At 45.2% G+C, this 19,468-nt stretch overlaps 1 protein-coding gene across 1 annotated transcript in view; it reads right to left on the minus strand.

Moving 5' to 3' along the window:
* Positions 1-15,336: 15,336 nt before the first annotated feature.
* Positions 15,337-19,468, minus strand: part of FADS1 (fatty acid desaturase 1) — a 9,742-nt gene continuing 5,610 nt past the window's right edge. Inside the window, exons 6-12 of the mRNA XM_010007454.1 lie at positions 19,142-19,202; positions 18,940-19,016; positions 17,799-17,896; positions 17,411-17,507; positions 16,868-16,947; positions 16,322-16,447; positions 15,337-15,570 (exon numbers count right to left, since the gene is read on the minus strand). Of these exons, the coding sequence (XP_010005756.1) occupies positions 15,519-15,570; positions 16,322-16,447; positions 16,868-16,947; positions 17,411-17,507; positions 17,799-17,896; positions 18,940-19,016; positions 19,142-19,202 (591 nt within the window). The 3' untranslated portion in view covers positions 15,337-15,518. The remainder of the gene's footprint in view (positions 15,571-16,321; positions 16,448-16,867; positions 16,948-17,410; positions 17,508-17,798; positions 17,897-18,939; positions 19,017-19,141; positions 19,203-19,468) is intronic.

Here is a 19,468-nt window from a genome sequence, read left to right on the forward strand (position 1 = left end):
CTCAGGCTCCCTGCTCTCAGCTTTGCACCAGTGTCTCCAGAAAGAGACTGATCCATCTCACTGCCCATTATACCATCCCTCTCCAAGCCACTCCCTGTGCTTCTAGGGCTGGTTGGCTCCCCTTGCCCAAACACACCCTTCCATAGCTCCCTCCTCCTCCTGACACACCTGACATAGGGACACACCCTTGAATAAAAGGCCTGTTCCTTCTTGTCCTTCCTGAGTTGCCTTTGGAAGGTCTGATGAACTCAGGAGGAGTGGAGACTGCTCCACTGAGAAGATCTGCTGCTGAGCTGATGTGGGGATTGGCCAAAATATTAGATTAGACATGAGGAGGAAATTCTTCCCTGTGAAGGTGGTGAGACCCTGGCCCAGGCAACCTGGGCTGGTGGGAGGTGTCCCTGCCCATGCAGGGGGTTGGATCTAGATGGTCTTTAAGGTCCCTCCAACCCAAACCATTCTATGATTCTAAGATGAACCAGAGGAAAGCCATGGGCAGCTCTTCCGCACCAAATATTCCCTGATCTTCTGAGGAACCTGCAGCACTTTCAGCATCCTGTAATCCTTTCATCAGCCATTAAACACCAGGAAAACTTGTGTTTACCATGCTGTGTGGCTTCATTCTGCCATCCAGCACCTAAAGGCAAAGCTGTGAAGGAGCATTTAAAGCTGCTATTAAATATGGTTGCTAACATCTCCTGTAACTGTAATTCCTGCCTTCAAGGCATGGAGACAACCTGAACACTCCTATGAAACCAGTGGCCAGCTCCAGGACCTGCAAGCTCTCCACACACTACCTCCTAATCACCTCATCACTACCCAAAAACCTCAGGCTGCCCTTGCTCTTTGGAAATTTCTGGGCCAACCCTGAATTCATGGCTTTTCCTTCACTAAAGGCATCTCTGGTTGGAATGTCAGCAGATCAAAGAAAAGGCACAGGAAGGAAATGTTATTTATCTCCACTTAATTTAGCTCATGTAGTTGGCGTGTGGTTGTTTGCAGAGGTTCCCATGTGCACTCCAGGCTGTCAACTCATTTTTCAGGTCATGAATCTACAGGTCACCAACAGACAGAAATTACAAGACTTGGGGGTGGAGAACACCACCACCAGTAACTATCAACACCATGTTTGGCTGTAGATCAGGAGTCCTTAAAACTGCTGTTCACACAATTAACCCCACTTAAATATAAGTCTTGTAGAGCCAAATCTACAGATCTGTGATGTTCAGAGAGGCTCTGCTACCCAGTCAGGAGGTGAGAGTCCTCAGAAGTAATAAATAAGTAGAGGGCAATGCCATGTTTCCTATGAAGTCACAGCAGTTTTGCAGGAGACCCAAAAAAACCTAAACCCACAGAAATGAAATGTTACCTTCCTTGGGAATTCAAGATTCTCTTAATATTGTAATTTTTATATATATATATGTATATATATTTAATCCAAAATTTCTAGCCTTGGGTGCTTCTGAGGAAGGTCCAGGCTCTAGACAGGAATGGTGTGGTCTGTTCTCATTATCTCTTTATAATGCAAAACTGAGTGAAATTCCAAACTTTTCATTTACATTTATAAATGTATTACATATAAAACTATAAATATTGTCTGCACCAATGCCCAGTCCCTGCCTGAAAACCTAACAAAGGTCTGGGTCTCCACTGCCTCTTGTGACTGCAAGTTTCACAGACAGTTCCCATAAGATGATCCAAAGAAAAGTGGGTTTTGGGATGAGAAGGATTGAAAAATATGTCAGCAGAAGCTTCAGACCTCAGGAAGGAATGAAAGCCAAGAAAGTCAAATGATGTTCTTGGTCAAAGTGCCTCAGCAGGGTGAGGTGAGTGGCATGATGGCATTGCAGCAAGCCCAGGCAAGAGCTGATTGAAGCAGAGATGAGCTGATAGGCCTCAGCATCAGGAGAAAGGTGCCATTTCAGTTCCACAGAACAACTTCATTTCAAAGACTTTCTCCTCAGGACACTATGGAATGGAGTTCAGGGGTATTTATATAGGGATACTTCTATAGGGATATTTATATAAGGTTAATGGGACTCTGGGCAACCTGATCTAGTGGGAGGTGTCCCTGCCCATGCAAGGGAGTTAGAACTAAATGATCTTCAAGATCCCCTCCAACTCAAACCCTTCTCTGGTTCTATGATTCCATGATGATTTGGGCTAGAAGTGATGCTCAAGCTTCTCAGCTTACAGTTCTTTTTTTCTTAGCACACTCTGCATGTCTCAGACTGCAGGCACAGGCTGCAAACATTCACAGATGTGAAGTCTTGGCTTTTGTCTCCCTGGTGGTTCCCAGTGAATTAACAGTGGCCCAAAAGCAGTTGAGTAGGAACATCTCCCATAGCAAAGTCACCTGCCTTGCCCTCAGCCCTGCATAGAGTGGGCAGTCTTTCTGGCTCACACAGAATTGCAAATTGTGCAATTCTAGTTCTTTAAATCATGTAGCATCTTGCAAATTCATCAGACAAGCCCAACAACCCTTTCAAAGTTCCTGACATGCGGCAATGGTTGAACCACCTCAGGTAAAAGAGAAATCTAACTATTTGCATTCATTAGAAGGCAGAGATTAAAAACAAACAACAACCAAAAAAAGAGAGAGGAATATTTTCTTCTGTCACATTGCATTTTGTAATTCTTTATCTTGCTCTAAACAGGAATTGAGTGTCCACACTCAGGATGTGCTCATGTTCTAGCCTGGATGATGTGTAGAGTCTTACACAAACTGTGTTCAACTCTGGAGGTGGTGACAATAAAATATGCATAAGAGATGTTACACGTTTCTACATGTGTGATGTCTTTATATACATGCCCAAAATTTCCAAGTTACTCCATAGTTGGCTGAAAGTACAAAAAAAACCCCAAAACTAAACCCAAAGAAACCAACAAAAAACCTTCCCACGATCCTATTGTCAGATTTGTAAATCACAGAATCACAGAACATGAGGGGTTGGAAGGAACCTCTGGAGATCAGCTACTACAACCCCCCCTAAATGTAGCACCTACTTGAAATGAAGTTAATAAAAATGTGGGGTCAGATTCTGCTCCACAAGGAACTGGAGAATATAGAGGCAGGACCATCCTGGAGTGGACAACTATGGGATGTGTCTGTCTGTACACACAGTAACAATGAGTTTCTCTGGGAACAGACACTGTGGGTGCCACTATCCCCCAAACCACTGGTTTTACTTAGAGGAAGCCCCATCCCTGGAAGTGTCCAAGGGCAGGTTGGATGGAGATTGGAGCAACCTGGTCTGGTGGGAGGTATCCCTGCCCATGCAGGGGGTTGGAACTGGATGATCTTGAAGGTCCCTTCCAACCCAAACCATTCTATGATTCTATGAATGAAGTTCGGCAACTCTAAGCTCATTGTCCTCCATAGTAACAGTGTGCAGAATATACTTCATGGCTGAATTTATCTACCATCAGATCCTATCCACAGGGTCCTGTAATTCCCATCAATATTACACCATATTAAAGAGTCTCAAACATGTCCTTTCCCAGCCTGAAAGCAGAAGTTCTCCCTGCCAATATTATCCAGGCCAGCAACCACATTTCAAAGCTGCATGGCAAAGCCCAAGTAGATGGTGAAAGCCACAGCCACACTCACCCAGGGGAACTATTGAGAAATTCAAGTGAATTTGCACCATCCTGTGTGTTTTGCAACAGGTGCCAGCACACCTGCCCAAACCCATGTTGGATGGACTGGGAGCTGGGACATGTGCCCAGAGCCATCCTGCAGAGCTGCTGGTATGACTAGTAGGAGTCCCTTTGCACAGGAACCTGACTCAGTTCCCCTGATGTCCAGAAGGCCAGGATGGGACTGCTGAGCTGGGAGTTATGGCATCAACATTTTTTGCCTGTGTCACAGAAAAGGTTAAAATCATAGAATCACAGACTGGTTTGGGTTGGAAGGGACCTTAAGGATCATCCATTTCCACCCCCCACATGGGCTGGGACACCTCCCACCAGCCCAGGTTGCTCCAAGCTCCATCCAACCTGCCCTTCAACACTGCCAGGGATGGGGCAGCCACAGCTTCCCTGGGCAACCTGGGCCAGGGTCTCACCACCCTCACAGTCAAGAATTTCTTCCTAATATATAATAGAAATCTCCTTTTTTTCAGCTCAAAACTGTTCCCCCTCATCCCATCCCTCCCTGCCCTTGTCCCAAGTCCCTCCCCAGCTTTCCTGGAGCCCCTGCAGGCACTGGAAGGTGCTCTAAGGTCTCCCTGGAGCCTTCTCTTCTCCAGGCTGAACACCCCAACTCTCCCAGCCTGTCTCCTGTTTCGTTGCATTAAGTTTACATTTAATCCACTGAAGATAAGTTGCCACAGCACCAAGTGGTTCAGAAAAACAAGCCAGTACTAAGATATGGTTGGACTCAGTGATCCTGAAGGTTTTTTCCAATCTAAGTGACTCTGTGATTCTGTGAAGATACACTGAAGCATCTTGTTCCAGAGAAATCCTCCAAGTTCTTAGTAATTTTGTCATATCAGATGCCACCTGTGATTCTTTTAACCACCTTTTCTACAAAAACTAGATATTTCATAAGGCCTGTCCTATGTGCTGTAAGACCTACCATGTGAGTCTCCCAGGCAAGACTGGATGAAGAACATCTACTTTATGAGCTGCAGAGTCTCACCCAGAAAGAGAATTTAGGTGTAAGACAGACAATTATGGGTTGTACATGTCTGCAGGGTTAGATGTCAACAGCACAGAGCTTCAGCTGCACTTACCTGTGTGTGCAGACCTGGATCTCTTACCCTGCCCTGGTCTGAATCCACCCAGAGCACCCTGACTTTGTGGTGGGCTCAGTGATGCTCTGAGCTCTGGCAGGGAACTGAGCTGCTCCCATCCCTGCATGGATTTCATGGGTTGTTCTTCGAGGCTCTTTCCTCTGTGACTGGGATCTGTCTCTTGCCAAAAACACAACAGGGAAACTGAAATCATTACAATGATTTTCTATCCAGCACAAAACTTAATGGGGAATCCACAATTCAGGAGAAGGCTGCACTTTAAAACATCTCCTCAGGCTTTTCAAGAGCAAAAGCTTTTGCAGACCACAACATTTTGAAGAAAAAATAAAAAATAAAATCTAGTGATTGCTTGCTTGATAACAACATTAAAAGACATCATGTCAGTCAGGAGGACAAAAGGACCAGGTTTTCCTTTTTTTTGGTATATTCTGAATTAATGAGACACCACCTGTACCTCAGGTGGGGCTCCTTTTTCAGGACTGGGAAGTCCTGAAATGGCAAGAGACACCAAAAGCCAAACTAATGGGTTTTCTGCAAGGCAGAGAGTCCAGTTTGCAATGAAGAACCTCTTCTCTTCATTGCCCTGAGGGGTTTAGGTGGCTCAGATATTCCAAGTATTGCTTAACTTTGTTTCATTCTTTAATCCATGGGGTTTTATTTTTTTCACTTGTGAAACCAATCTTGATATTTTTTGCAAGAGGAAAAAAATCACTCCTGTGAAATATTCCCCCTTGGATGGGGGCACACTCTGCTTTCACTCCTAGCTTTGGGTTACATTTTTATGAGTAAATAATAAAACAACCAAGAATGATGCTGCTCACAGCAGGGAGGATGAAACCTGATGATCTTTACGGTCCCTTCCAACCTCAAGCATTCTATGATTCTGTGCTCAGAATTCTCCATCTTCATTATCATGGGGTGTAAAATTGTATAAAAAGCACTGAGAACATTCTCCTCTAAAGCTCCTCATGGAACAATAAGTTGCACTGAGCTGTATTTTATACATTTTGTTGTATCTTCTGGGTAAGTTCCTGGAACCCCAGCACAGAAGGTGCTGCAAGGCTGCCCAATGAAGCTGTGAAACAATTTGCTTCTGCAGTTCTGATTCCACCGTCTCACACACACACACACCATCTGCAAATCCACACCCAAATCCTTTTTAAAGAGGCTCAATATTCATCTCTTCAACACTCCTCAGGTGCTTAATATTCCCATTTTGTGTAACTCATTTAACCTGCAGCTCCTAAGAAATCCACCCTTCCCATCCTCCAGTTTCACAGAAGTTCCAGGGGCTCTTCCATGGCTTTAAGATCTAAATTCAACTGATCTAAACTTGTCAATTCTAAATTCCCAAGCCCCTCTCTCCAGCACAGGGGCAGCATGGTGTGTTTTCACAAAGAAGAAGTAGAACACAGACTGATTCAAGCTTCAGCTACTGAAGGAACACAATCCCATTTTGCTTTTCCTCCTCTCATATATTTGGGGTTGTTTTTTTTCAGATTAGTCAGTATTTTTATAGCATTTTCATGTCCAGTGCAGAGCACCCACTGGTCCCAGACCTATCTCAGAATGCTCCAGCTATCTGAAATTGTGCAAACACAGAAGAACAACTCTACAAAAGGTGACCATGCATGAAAGGTGTTTGGTTAGTTGTTTTTTTTTTCATATGTGGCTTGTGCAACACCAATTAGGAACATGGCATAAGTAGGGATTATAACACCCTCAGTGGTGCCACAGCCTACACACAGAAAACCCTCCTCCTATCCTTCCTGTGGGTCTTGGGCCACCCTCCAACTTCTGAAGCAGGGATCCTGCAACAACTTGCCTCCTGCAGCAGTTGACCATAAATCTATTCTCTGGCCCTCACCATCTGTCTCCTGCCATGTCCTTCCTCAGACACATCTCACGTGTCTATTCACAGCAGGAAAACAAATCCATTTTGACTTAGAGTCGTGTGCCAACCTTGAACTTCTACATCCCACCCTCTCCTCAAGGAGGCCAGTCATGGTTTTCATTTATATGGATCAGATACTTGCTTTCATTTCTTCTGCAAAGCTTTGTTTTCTTTGACACTTTAGCAGTTCCTACTTGCACTTCCATGACCCTCTCCCTCTTCTTTGCATCCCCCATCTGCCTCAGAGATAGGTCCTAAAGGATCCAAAATGCTCTCCTGAGTTGACTTCTCCCCTCCTTGCCAGGGATGGAAGTCTCATAAAGGTTTTATACCCCAAGGCTCCTCCATACTCAAGTCAGAGCTCCATACTCTAGCTGTAATGATCCATTTCCTCCATTTTTCAAACTTTGCCCTTAAATAAAAGCAGCACAGGCCCCAGCCCAGCACAGCTAAGCTGGGGCTTGTAGCTCTGATGTTGGTGCACACAAACTCCTAATTGTACTTTTATCTCATCACTTTTAGTCCCAAGACCACTGGAATGAGTTCTGGACCCATTTCTAGATATTCCACAGCACCTGGAAGGGCAGAGGTCCAGCATGGTCAGGCCCCAGTATAGTTAATTCTACAGCAAATGTTCTGAGCCAGCATGAATCTTCCTCATGGTTCAAAAGCTTAAGTAAGGATTTGAGCCCCCTAAGAGAGCCTCTGAGGACTGAAGCATTGCCAAGGCAACCTTGCTTTGCTCCTGTTCTACAGGAGGAATTCTGCTCCTGGGCCAGACATCACCTTGGTTCTCCCTGACAAGTTCCCCACTGACAGGTACAACAGGCTGGACTCCACCTCAGCTCCAGTTACCCCAGCACAAAGAAATGGAACAAACTAAGACAGAAGAGACTCCTGGTGAGTCCTGTTGCTCTGATGTGACTTGGGCACTTTTGCAAATTCTCTCCCTTTTTTTATTTTCAGGAAAAAAAAATAATTAAAAAATCCACATTTTGCCTCCAGTCTTGCATCTGATGATACAAAGTTTTGGAATCTTAGTCCATCCCTGCCTTGACATGTCCTGCCTCACAGCAGCTGTGGGTGGTGACTGTTGCTGTTAGAGCAACGTTGTTGAAAAGCTGCTCTTCTGCAAAAGTTAGAAGTTATCTACAAGACATGGACCATAAACACAAACCAGCTACTCAGAATGTCTGTTCTGCAATCTGAAGCAGATTCCAGCAGGACTTTTCCCCTTTTTCTTTCCCCTCTTTTGGTAACTTTGGAATATTTGCTCAAGCCACAAACATTTGTAACTTCCTAGTTTCAAATGAAGTCGGAAGCTTCTGATCCTCCTCTTGGATGAGAGGAGAGAAGAGGGGATAAAATAAAGAGAACCTCAACATGACCAAGACATAATCTGAGCTCACTGTCAGCATCTTAATTTGCTTTTTCTTTTTCTTGGGCAACATGGAGTATTTTTTACTTCATCTTATTATTTTCCTCAGACCTGATTGTGACATGGTGCTGGAAAGGATCTGAGACTCACTTGTTAGGGCGTTTGCATCCTCTCTTGCCAGAAGTTCTCATTCTCTCTGGCTGGGTATCTAAATGGTTGCTTTAGAAGCAGCCACATTCATCCCAAAAGGTCTCTTGTGTAGGAGGTGACTTAATTGTGGTAATACAGGCCATAAGATGGGGCCCTGACCACTTTCTGAGTGAAAGCAAACAGCTACAGTTTAATGATTTTCTAGAAAATCAAGTTAGTCATTAATTTTGATATTTCCTTTAGTGGACAATCTATCTGCTCTTGAACAGTGGGCTAGTTAACCTCTGTTCTATCAATTTGCAACTTCTGTGTAGCTTCAACTAGACTTGATTCACATTTCAGCCACTGACTATTTCTTTCTCACTGACAGATTGAAGCAGTTTGCTATAAAATGTCTCATTTTATGATTTTTTCTTTTATTGGCCTCAGGGAGCTCTGACAATTTCAGTCTTCCACAATAAGGAACTTCCCTAATTTTTACCTCCATGTGATGTCTAGTGATAGGACAAGGGGCAATGGGTGCAAACTGGTACAGAGGAGCTTCCATGTGAATATCAGGAAGAACTTCTTTCCTGTGAGAGTGACAGAGCCCCGGAACAGGCTGCCCAGAGAGGTTGTGGAGTCTCCTTGGCTGGAAACATTAAAATCTGCCTGGATCCTGTGTGATGTGCTCTGAGTGATCCTGCTCTGACAGGAGGGTTGGACTGGATGATCTTTCCAGGTCCCTTCCAACCCCTCAGATTGATTCTGTGATCCCAGGTGCCACACGCTATGGAAGGGTAAACACACAGACACAGACACACTCTCTAACTTTCCTGCAGGGCTCAGCTCCTCCCCTTTTACTCCACTGATTCCACACCTCTCCCTCAGAGTGCACATTTAGTAAGACCACAATACTTTTTGGAATTATTTTCCTGACATATCCTTGGCCTACCTCTCCTGAACCTTGGTCCCTCAGTTTGTGTTCACCCTTAATTAAACCAGTTAATTTGTCAACTGAACATTGGTCTCAGTAACAACTTGTGAGCGTGGTTGGGGTGGTACTAAAATATGCTCCTGCAGTGGCTGTTCCTCTGGGAAGCTGAACACCATGTGTGACCCCTTGGTCTCCTTCCAAACACCCTCCAAATTGGGGTGTGGGGGAGTCACAGAAGCATCCTGACTGCTGGTAGCCCCCCTGGCATCGGCTCGGGACAAGGACATATTGGGCTGTCCAGAGATCACCTTCTGCAGCTGTAGCAACATCTCTTCATACACCAAGAAACGTCGTCAGTGAAGCCCAAGTCCTTCCCACAGAACTGAGTTCTGGCAGTAATGGTCACCTAACCATAGCAGTTTAACACAATGAGGCAGCTAATCTGAACTAGCTGGTTATGTTCTTCCTAGAGAGCCTGAAGAGCAGTGAGCACCTCCAGAGGCAATTCCCTGTCTTTCTCTTAGGTTTTTAATTCAAAGAACATCTGGAACATCTCCCTTCACCTCCAGTGGCTGTGGAGGGAATCAAAAAGCTTCATTTTTTGGACAGTTATAGCTTTGAAGAGATTAATCCTAAGCATGGAACAGCTTGTTTTTTTTTTAGTTTGCATGAAGCTGCTAACTAGCCTTATGTGATTCCACCTCCATTCTCCAAAACCTCAGTAGAAGGGGGAAGGAAGAGATGGAAAATAGGGCAGGCTTGGCAGTGGGTGAGAAATAGTAAGAAATTTGGCCTCCAGCAGACCCAGAAAGGGGTTCCAAAATGAAAGGAGCATCACAAAAAATACTTTGCTAAGGGCCTCCTGTTTTTAGAGGAGAAACATCAGGTGATGGGATTCTGCCCACATGCTGGGCTGCCAAGTAGGGTTTTGAGCACCAGGCAGGTTACAAACCTACTTAAAACCAACTAGAGCTGCATGAAGCACTCTTCCTTCTGTTTTCAATGACATACACATTTCACCTCCTTTTCATGCATTAACAGCAATAAATATCCTTCAAGACATGGTGGCCATGGCTCAGAGGATGCAGAGACTTTGTTTCTTGGACTGAACGACTCAGTGAAGGAATCTATTTGACCGAAGTGCCCATGTGCTCTTTGTAGCCACCCAGGACTGCCCCTCCAAAAAGAAACATATCAAAAAAATCACCAACCTGGCAAGAGCCCAAATGATTAGCTGCAAAAATCCAAAAGCCAGGCTAGTTCTTGTGACCAAAGGCAGGGAAGACTGCTCTGGATCAGTCAGACTTTTGGAAATGGCCCAACATTCTACGTTAGTGATCCTACTTCACCTTCCTTTGCCTCTGGGGATCAACTGTCATCTTGCATTTAGCAGGAGACACATTGTCCAGTTTTGCCACTTCAACAAGACCTGAAAGACTTGGCCCCTGCCTGGGAAGCATCATTACCCATTTGCTGCCTTTGTGTTGCAGACCCTGTGAAATGGAGCCTCCAGCAACCAAATGGGAAGGGCAATTTTCACAACTGACCATGTCTCCACAGTATTTGTAGAACACCTACTGGAAGAGCCCAACACATGTAAACTTGATGTCCTACAGGCTTTTTACCTTAGACAAGCCTGCCAGTGACCAAAACTGCCCTGTTAGATGATATTTTATTTATTGAGGTGTATTTTAAGCTCATTTTCCTGAAAATAAGCATTGTGTCACTACACCCTCCAACCCTACAGAACTCCTGCTTCTCACAGGAGCAAACCACTTTGCCTGAAGGACACCATCAGAACCAGCCTTTCATCTAGACACTGTCTGCTGCATTAGCTTTTATTGCTGTTTCAAAACCTTCTTTGTAGAAATTCCTCACCATTGTCTGAACAATTAATAACCAGCCTCTGCAGCAGATGGAAATCGCACAGAAACCATGTTCATGCCAGCAAACTCTCCCCAGGTGTAACACAATCCTCTTTCTTTCCCCACCCATGAGAAGTGTTGCATTAATACATGTCTTCTCCACCTGACCTGTTAAGAAATCTTTTTACATACCTTGTAAAAGAACCCACCCTGGGAAGCAACAAATCATCCTGCTTCCGAGCAGCTCAGCTCAGCATCCATGATCTACCCTGTAGGGACTGTGCTCCTAAAGGTGGAGACATTTCCATAAACACCACATTCCACCTCTTCAGGAATTCAAGAGAATGGAAATATGGGTTGGACACGGATTGCAAAGTCAGATCATTCCTTCCATTAACAAGTCAAAACGAGTGGGTGTTGGGAAGGGGAAAACGACAACATTTTCCTCTCCCAGTTGCCCCACTACCCTTCTCTGCTTTAACACCACTCAAACATTTTTATCATTCCAGCTGCTTTTTTTTTGGCTGAAAATGTTCCTCCCTGATTTGTAAACAAAGTAATTTATTCTGGGCTGGAGCCACCTCTTTGTCCAATGAAACTCCACTTCACTGGGTAATTTTCAAAGCCTTAGGAATCTCAGGCTGCAGCTTCTAAGACCCCCCCACAAAGGCCTGATGAACTTGTTCTCCTTTGAGTATCTTTGGGGGCTGCAATCTTTCCCAACATCTAAATCCCATGGGAGAGGCTGAAGTCTACCAGGCTTCACCTTGGGTATAAACCCTCTGTCTTCACTCCTAAACAAGCTTTGCTACAGTTTGGTTTTTTAAAAACCAATTATCCTATTCATTAAATTCCCTCCTTAGACCATATATTTTAAATATCTCATTGCTTAACCTGCCACAGCTGTGGCTGAAAAAGAGCATTTAAGTCCAGGATACATGAACACAACAGATTTGAACAAATCGGAGCAATTACCAAGAGCTGATGATTAATTACTCTCCCCTACCTCATGGATCCACTGGAGAGCCCTTCAGAGAGAATTAACTTTTATGTCTAATTAAACGTGCACTTGGTGTTTAACACACCTTTCACTTCCTAGTCTTTAGGCTGAACTAAAATGAAGACCCAAAAGGCCCCAGAAGCCACTTCTGCTGACACACAAAGGTTGTTTTAACACAGTCTTACCTGCTCCAGAGGGTGAGATGAGGACCTAAAGCTTTGAGCTTTAACAGTTCCATTCTCACATCAGCCAAAAACTGCTTTGAGCTGTGCATTAATTTCGTATTTACTTCCTTTAAGTGAAAAGTAGGACAAACAGCAAGACTGGAGCCTTCAAACACTGGTGCTGCAGTTCCCAGAGGCTGGATGTCCTTCCCTCTTGCTGCCTGACTGCCATCCTGTGGCTGTTCCACAAGGTTCAGGCTCTGTGTTTTGACTGTTGAGCTCAAGGGCTTACACTGAATGGCAAATTTGGGGCAGCTGGTGGTGTCCCAGGAAGGTCTATCCCAATGGGCCTGATTTGAGCTAGGACAGAACCAAAGTTCAGAGAACCTGAAAGAGGTCTTGGACTTGTATTTGAATATTATTGTAAAATTGTGGCATGAAAAGCCTCAAGAGTGATCTGCCCCTGTGGACTCTGAACAATGACAGAAACTGAAGTTGTCACACAGCTTATTCCTCTTCCTGAGCTCTCACACACCTGGAGAATTTCCAGCAAACTCAACACACACAGATCTGCTTCTGTTGATTCAGGTCTCCTTTTGGTCTTACCCCTTAGGACTGTCAATCAGTTCATCATGTTATTTTTCGTGGTTAATCAGGCAACTGCTTCATTTTCTTGTGGATGTTTCCTCCTTACTGTGGAAAACACAAGAGTCTCACAAAAATCTTAGGCACCAAGATGGAACTTGGACACACTATTCTCTTCAAAAGATCATCCTAGCCCTTAAGTTTTTACCCATTTTCAAAATTAAACATCCAGATAATTAACTTTCCAACTCTGGACATTCAAAAAGAAAAGCCTGAACCCTTATGGTCCACTTGACCTACAAGCAGCATTTCCTTACCTCACTTGCTGGGCAACACCAAGTTCAACATTGCTGAACCCTTATGGCCCACTTGACCTACAAGCAGCATTTCCTTACCTCCTTTGCCACAGTCCACCCAGGAAGCACTTTCAAAGCCTCAGGAGCTGAGCTGCAGTCCAGCTGTTTTCCTTCAAAACGTGTTGGAAGTATTTGCATTTTTATAGCTTCTTCATGACTAGAGCACCAGTATCCAACAACTGGAGCATCTTGGGCTTCCCTTTTTTGTCAGGGATGACTGAAAGCTGGTCCTGACAAAAGGGGCAGACCTTCCTTGCCTCTTCAACCACCCTACTTGCATGTCCAGATTCAAACTTCATGGGGCCACAGAAAGAGAAGCAAATTTTATTCTCCAACCTGACAATTATGGCTGGAATGTGAGATGGATTATTGCTACCTGGACAGTCTGGGTGGTTTTATCCCATGGACAGTTGTGGAGCTTGAGTGGGGGAGATGGGAGGCCTCTTTTGAAGACTTCCTTGTCTTCAGGGTTTTCTCTTGCCTAGCTTAGGCAGCTCCCCACTTTTCCTGCTTTTTCCTTATGTACAAAGAGCCTATTCTGGGGGATTGAAGCTCCTGCTGACTGGCTCTCTTTGTGGCTAGGATCAACACTCCAAGGTCAGAGGCAACTCTTGGCAGTGCCAATGAAGTTTCACCTGCAAGCTGATACCACGTTGAATGCAATTCCTTACAGAGCTACTCTTGACTCCATAAAACACCCATCCCTTGCTCCAGAGAAAGCCATGCAACTCCCAGAAGTCAGGGGTAGTTCAGTTTTCCCTTTCCTCCTCATTCTGGAGGAAGAACTGCTGGAGGGTTTTATTTTGGTGAGACTTGTTTAGGTTTAGTTGTTTCTACTCACACAAGCTGATTTCCTTCCTCCAAATTACAAATGCTGAGTCAGATCTCTCTGCAGCTGTGGACAGGCATCTGTTCCACCTTTCAGACTCCTGAGCAGACATATTTTACTCTGGTGACAGCAATAATTGGTAAGATAAGGAATTTTATTATTAGACTTCCCTCCATCAACAGTTCTAATAATAAAAGGGGACAGAAATGGAGCAGGAAAAAACAAGGTAAGAGAGTAACTAAGGCCCATTTCCTTTATGGTCTTTATCAACAGTTACCAATGATTTAATGATTATTTTATTATTTCCACTACAATTTTATTCTGTGCTTAAGAACACTCTTGGCCTAGGAAGATGTATTTCTTCCATTCCCTCACAAACCATCCTCCTTTTGGGTATTAATTAGAAAAAAGCACCATTTGTTCCTCAAAAATCAACCCATCCCTTCTGGAGACATGTAAGCCACCTGCCACTGAGGTGACAGGGTGATGGAGCTGTCTTCATTAGTGCTACATCTTGATTTGGCATCTGTAATATTGGGGTAGTAATTGAAAAGACACAGGAAATGCAGTAAGGCTAGTGCACATTCCAAGAAATCCAGCATGTGTCCTCCTGAGGTGTGTTTTGGAGGAACATCACCCAGTAGAAAATGACCAGGGCTCCATGGGTCAAAGTCATGAGTTCTCTCCACTTAACTGATCACTCAAAAAAGAGTGAAGCTTCAGGTGACCACAGACCAACTACCCTTTTGCTTCCTCAGTCACCCTTGGAAGGATCCCCACTATGGATGTGCCACTTTTCCATCTCTTCTGACTTCCAGGACTGGGTCCAATGACACTCAGAAGTATGGCACTATGGAAACCACTTGCAGAGACCCCATGGGAGATCCCCAATGGGCATACAGCCCAGAGGCCTTCACCACAGAAGAGATGTGGAGGGCAGCATTCCCAGAATCTGGCATGCTGAGCTCTCACACCTACATACCTGGAGAATAAGCTGCACTTCCCTAAGATCTAATCAGATCTTTTTCTTACAGACCTGCTGCCTGCACCTCCTCCATCTCACCCACCTACATACAAACTGCTTTGGGCTCTCAGGTGCTCCCCATTGTCCCTTGGTTTGGACACTTCTGTTGTCATTGTTATTGACATACAGGTGTTTGAAAATACTGCACCCACACAACTCCTTCTTGCTTCCCCAATTCAATGTTCTTTGTGGTGTCCCAACTTTCTTGCCACATCCATGAGAGCCACCTCACCAAGATCTATGTCAGAGAAGAGATTTCCCTCCTGCATACTCAGCAATTGATTACCAGCAGACAGAAAGGAACCTGCTCCTGGTCCCAGTGCTTCCTCCTGCTTGGTGGAACTTAACCTCCTCCATTCAGCTTTCCTCCATAACTCAGCACCAGAGAAGAGGAATGAAAGAAGCACAAGAAGAATTAAGAACACAGCTTTTAAAAAAAATAATAATAATCATATTAATCACTTTCATCAGTGGAATTAAGTGGTGCCACCTCCCCACCTCTGGCTTAGCCAGCTCTCTGTCCTCTCTGCAGTATCTTCCTGGTGATCACCACAGGAGGCAACAAGGGTGGGGAATTCCTCTGGAAGGATCCACTGCTTCTTATTTATGCAGATAAGCATCAAGCCAGAGCTCCCCTGAGTCTTTCAACGAGCTGCCAAGAGAGAACCACATTTTTTCCTTAGAAACAAGGGGGTGAAATACAGATCAGAGCCTTGTGGGAGGAATTCCCATCTACAGATTAAGCAAAAGAGACCAGAGAATCATGGAATGGGTTGGTTGGAAGGGACTTTTAAAGGCCCTTTAGCTCAACCCCCTTGCAATGAGCAGGGTCATCTTCAACTACATCAGCTTGCTCAGAGATTTTGAGAGGCAAGGCAATACAGACTACAGCTCCTGGGAAAGATGAAGAACCACTGGGGTGGTTAGACAAAGGCTGGAAGGGCAAAGGAAACAACTCAATTAGAAGGAGAACAAAAGGAGCAGGTGTGGGAAAGGGAGCCACCTGACTTTTTAACGGAGTAAGAAATGTCTGGGGGCAAGGAAGGGAAAAAAGGAAGAAAAAAGAAAGAATGAGTGACAGTTCAAGCTCTTTGTGAAAACATTTCTTTTTCTGGAGCACTGTCAGAGACAGGGGCACCAGACCTGGCATCCTATGGGCCTCTGACTCCTCAGAGCTGAAGAAGAGAGCTCCCCATTGGGTTTCTCCTACTGCCACCTTCTGCCTGATGCTCCTGAAACCAGCACCACGGCTGAACAGTTTTCCAACCCCTTTCACAATCATCTGTGCCACGTACAGCTCTCCACAGAACGTCTGTGAGCCAGGCTGGCTGCCTCTCCCCTTTCCCACATCCCTTGTTCACTCCAGAATTCTGGAAAACCCTTTACCTAGGGCTGACACTTACTGTACAATGTCTGCAAAAGCTGTGAGCAGAGGCTTGCACTGGTACTCGATGCCGTGTTTGGCACACAGGGACTTCACCAGAGGAGCCACCTTCCAGTAGTTGTGCCTTGGCATCGTGGGGAAGAGGCTGTGGGAAAGCAAAGTGGTGACTCAATGGCATTCAGCATCACCCCAGAGGATTCCTGACCCTCCTCTGGGCCCAAGCCTGGGAGTGCCTCAAGCTCCCCTTGTGCCCGTGGCCATCAGTGCTCTGGAGTGGTCCCTCCCGTGTCCCTTCAGTCAGCATTGGTACCAGCCAGGAGGCTGGTAATTCTCACTCCTGTGCCTTGCTACTCAGCTCTGAAGTAATGTTGGTGCTCACCCCCAGGCTCCAAAAAGCTTCTCAGAGTTCCCATTCCATCCCCAGAGAAAGAGCATGATATTTACATTGTATTTTATTCTTGTACCAACTTGTAAGACAGGGAAGGACCTTGTAGGCTCTTCAGACCTAGTGTAACCAGCACTCCTTAAACTCCCCTCACATCCCTGACCCCATGCTTCAACTCACTGGTGCTCGATTTGGAAGTTCAGATGCCCACTAAACCAGTCATTGAACAGGGACTGATGAACATTGCAGGTTGCCTGGAGCTGAGAGAAAGAGCAGAAACATTTAAGTGTTGTTTTAGGAATGTCCTTTCTCTGACATGTGTCAAACACAACAGTAAGCAGGTGCAAGTTCCTTATCACCACGTGCCTTCTGAGCAAATACAGTAACCCCAAGAGCTCAACACAAGATGGCCATGCTGTGATACAAGATTGTTAGGGACCAAATAAGACAGGGCACTTGAGAGGTCTGCATCCTTCATGCACAGAAACCTCTTCTTCTGAAGAGCACTGCAGCCCTTCTTGTTGTTTTTCTTGAGGCATCTGTGCTCAGTGTGTGCAGCCTCCATCCCACCTCTGCACCTTCTTTCCTTGCACTAATCACATCACACAGTCAGGACAAGCTGCTTATGTTCTCCTCTCTCATTTCCCATCACCTCTGCGATCAGCTCTCTTGGGCAACATGTACCCAGATCTGTCACTTCAAAGGTCTGTAGAAATGTCTTACCTGGGTAGAGAACCAGTCCACATTCTTATCATAATCAATGTGCATCGGGATGTGATTCATTTGTGTAACCCAGACAAACCAGTTACTCTCTATAAACCTGTGCAGACAGACACAAAAAACCATCACTGATCTCACACCTGTGCCATCACAAGTCAGTACAAAACACTTGGACACACACACACATCCCCCAGTCCTTCCTTGACAAAATGAACCCCAAACACCTGATCAGCAGATCAGATCTACACACACCTTCTAAAGACAAGCACCTGACAGACAACCACCTGCCCTGCTGAGACAGAAGAGCAGGATGATGAGGAAGATAACCAGGAGGATGGAAAAGCTGACACAAAGGACTGACAGATGGAGAAAATCAGGAGCTGAATGATACCTGACTAACAGATGAAGCCCCAGGATGCCCTTCACCCCCAGCAAGGGCAAGTAGGTGAGAAAGAATCGGATGTAGAAGGTCAGCATCCAGGCCAGGTCCTGCAGCACAGGGAACAGATACAACATCATTAAGATGAAGAATTACTGGCTTCTGAATTTACCATCCACTCTCCGTGGCACTTCCCTTAAAACCTCCCAGAATTTTTTCTACTGATAGATTTTTTTCCTCCCTGGCTCCATCACAAAGCAATGTGATGCACAGCCACTTCCCAGATGCTCCTGTGCTTGGGAATTACTCTGGACTTAGGAGCCCAGCCCAGGGCTAACACTAGAGAGGACATGCTCTAAAGCATCATGTTTTCCTCTGGATCTAAAGAAAAAGAAAGCAGGGAGAAAGCCAAAAAACCTGGCCACTGAAAAGAATGAAGAGCTCTGGTTTACCTCCATCCCCGTTTTTGTTCCTCTTCACATTTCTTGCAATCCCTTCTTTCCCTTATGTTAATTTTCTCCTGACTGTCCCATCTCCCAGGCAAGAAGAAAACAGCCAAGATGTCTCTAACCTCCACATCTCAGAAAACACCCATCTTCCTTTTGCATTTTTTTTCCCCAAACTCTCTAGAAACCATGTTATTTCTCAAGGTCCTAGATTTTCCCCTTAAATCTTCCTAACAACTCTGGAAGTCCACATCCCGTATTCCACTTCACACTGACTTGTGAGCACCCAGGTTAAGGCTGCCTGAAAGCTTCTTGATTTTTCAGACATCATTTTGCAAAGTGGAGGTGCACTGAATTCTCCTCCAAACCCCTCTGATTTCTGCTTCTTTTCCCTTTTTCCTGTGCCTCTTAAGTTTTTATTGTATTGGTTTGGGAAAACCAAAATAAGAAGTGTCCAGAATAACCACTTCTACCTAAAATCAGACTCTCGTGCTACCTGAAGGACAAATTCTGTATGAAAAGCAGCTCTGAAGAAAAAGGAATGCTTCCAGACATTCACACACTTTGGATCAAGGCAGAACATCAGGCATTATTTGCCAGATTATGAACCCACCCCCCTTGCCACAGAGACACACAGCTCAGAGCTCCTGATTTTTTGCACTGAAAAAGAAGGAAAAGTCCCCCCTGGCAAAGTGGAGCTGACTCACCACCCACTGTTTCCTCTGCACCACAAAGTAGAATATGTACCACTGGAAGTAAAGAGGCACCAGAGCTGGGGGACCAACTAGAGTGGAGAAATAAGATTGCAGAGACATTAACTGTGCCCTTTCAATCCAGGGAGATAGGCTGGAAAAGGAAGGGGAGGAGTGAATGTTGTCCACACCACTGCAACAGGGTAAGGCTACTCACTGATGAAGAAGTACTTGTGCTGGTGGTTGTAAGGCATGAATTTCTTCTTCTGCACACCAAGCTGTTAAAATAAACATAATACTCAGGCTGTGGAGACAGCTAAAGACACCTGTGCACTCTCTCCTACCTGTTCTTTCAGAGAGGCATACTTAGATACCTCCTAACCCTTGAAAGAGATGTCCTATCGAACCATGCCATGGGCTTCATCATCCCCTGGAACTTCAGTCTACAAGGGCCACGGGAAGTTCTCCTCCCTGCCTTGGATGCACAAGAGGCTGGGTAGTCCCTTGCACCACCATCAGCAAGGTGCAGGGGAAGCTCTTTCCC

Source organism: Chaetura pelagica, unplaced genomic scaffold, assembly GCF_000747805.2.
Source record: "Chaetura pelagica isolate M959 unplaced genomic scaffold, ChaPel_1.0 scaffold401, whole genome shotgun sequence".
Classification (NCBI taxonomy): Eukaryota; Metazoa; Chordata; class Aves; order Apodiformes; family Apodidae; genus Chaetura; species Chaetura pelagica.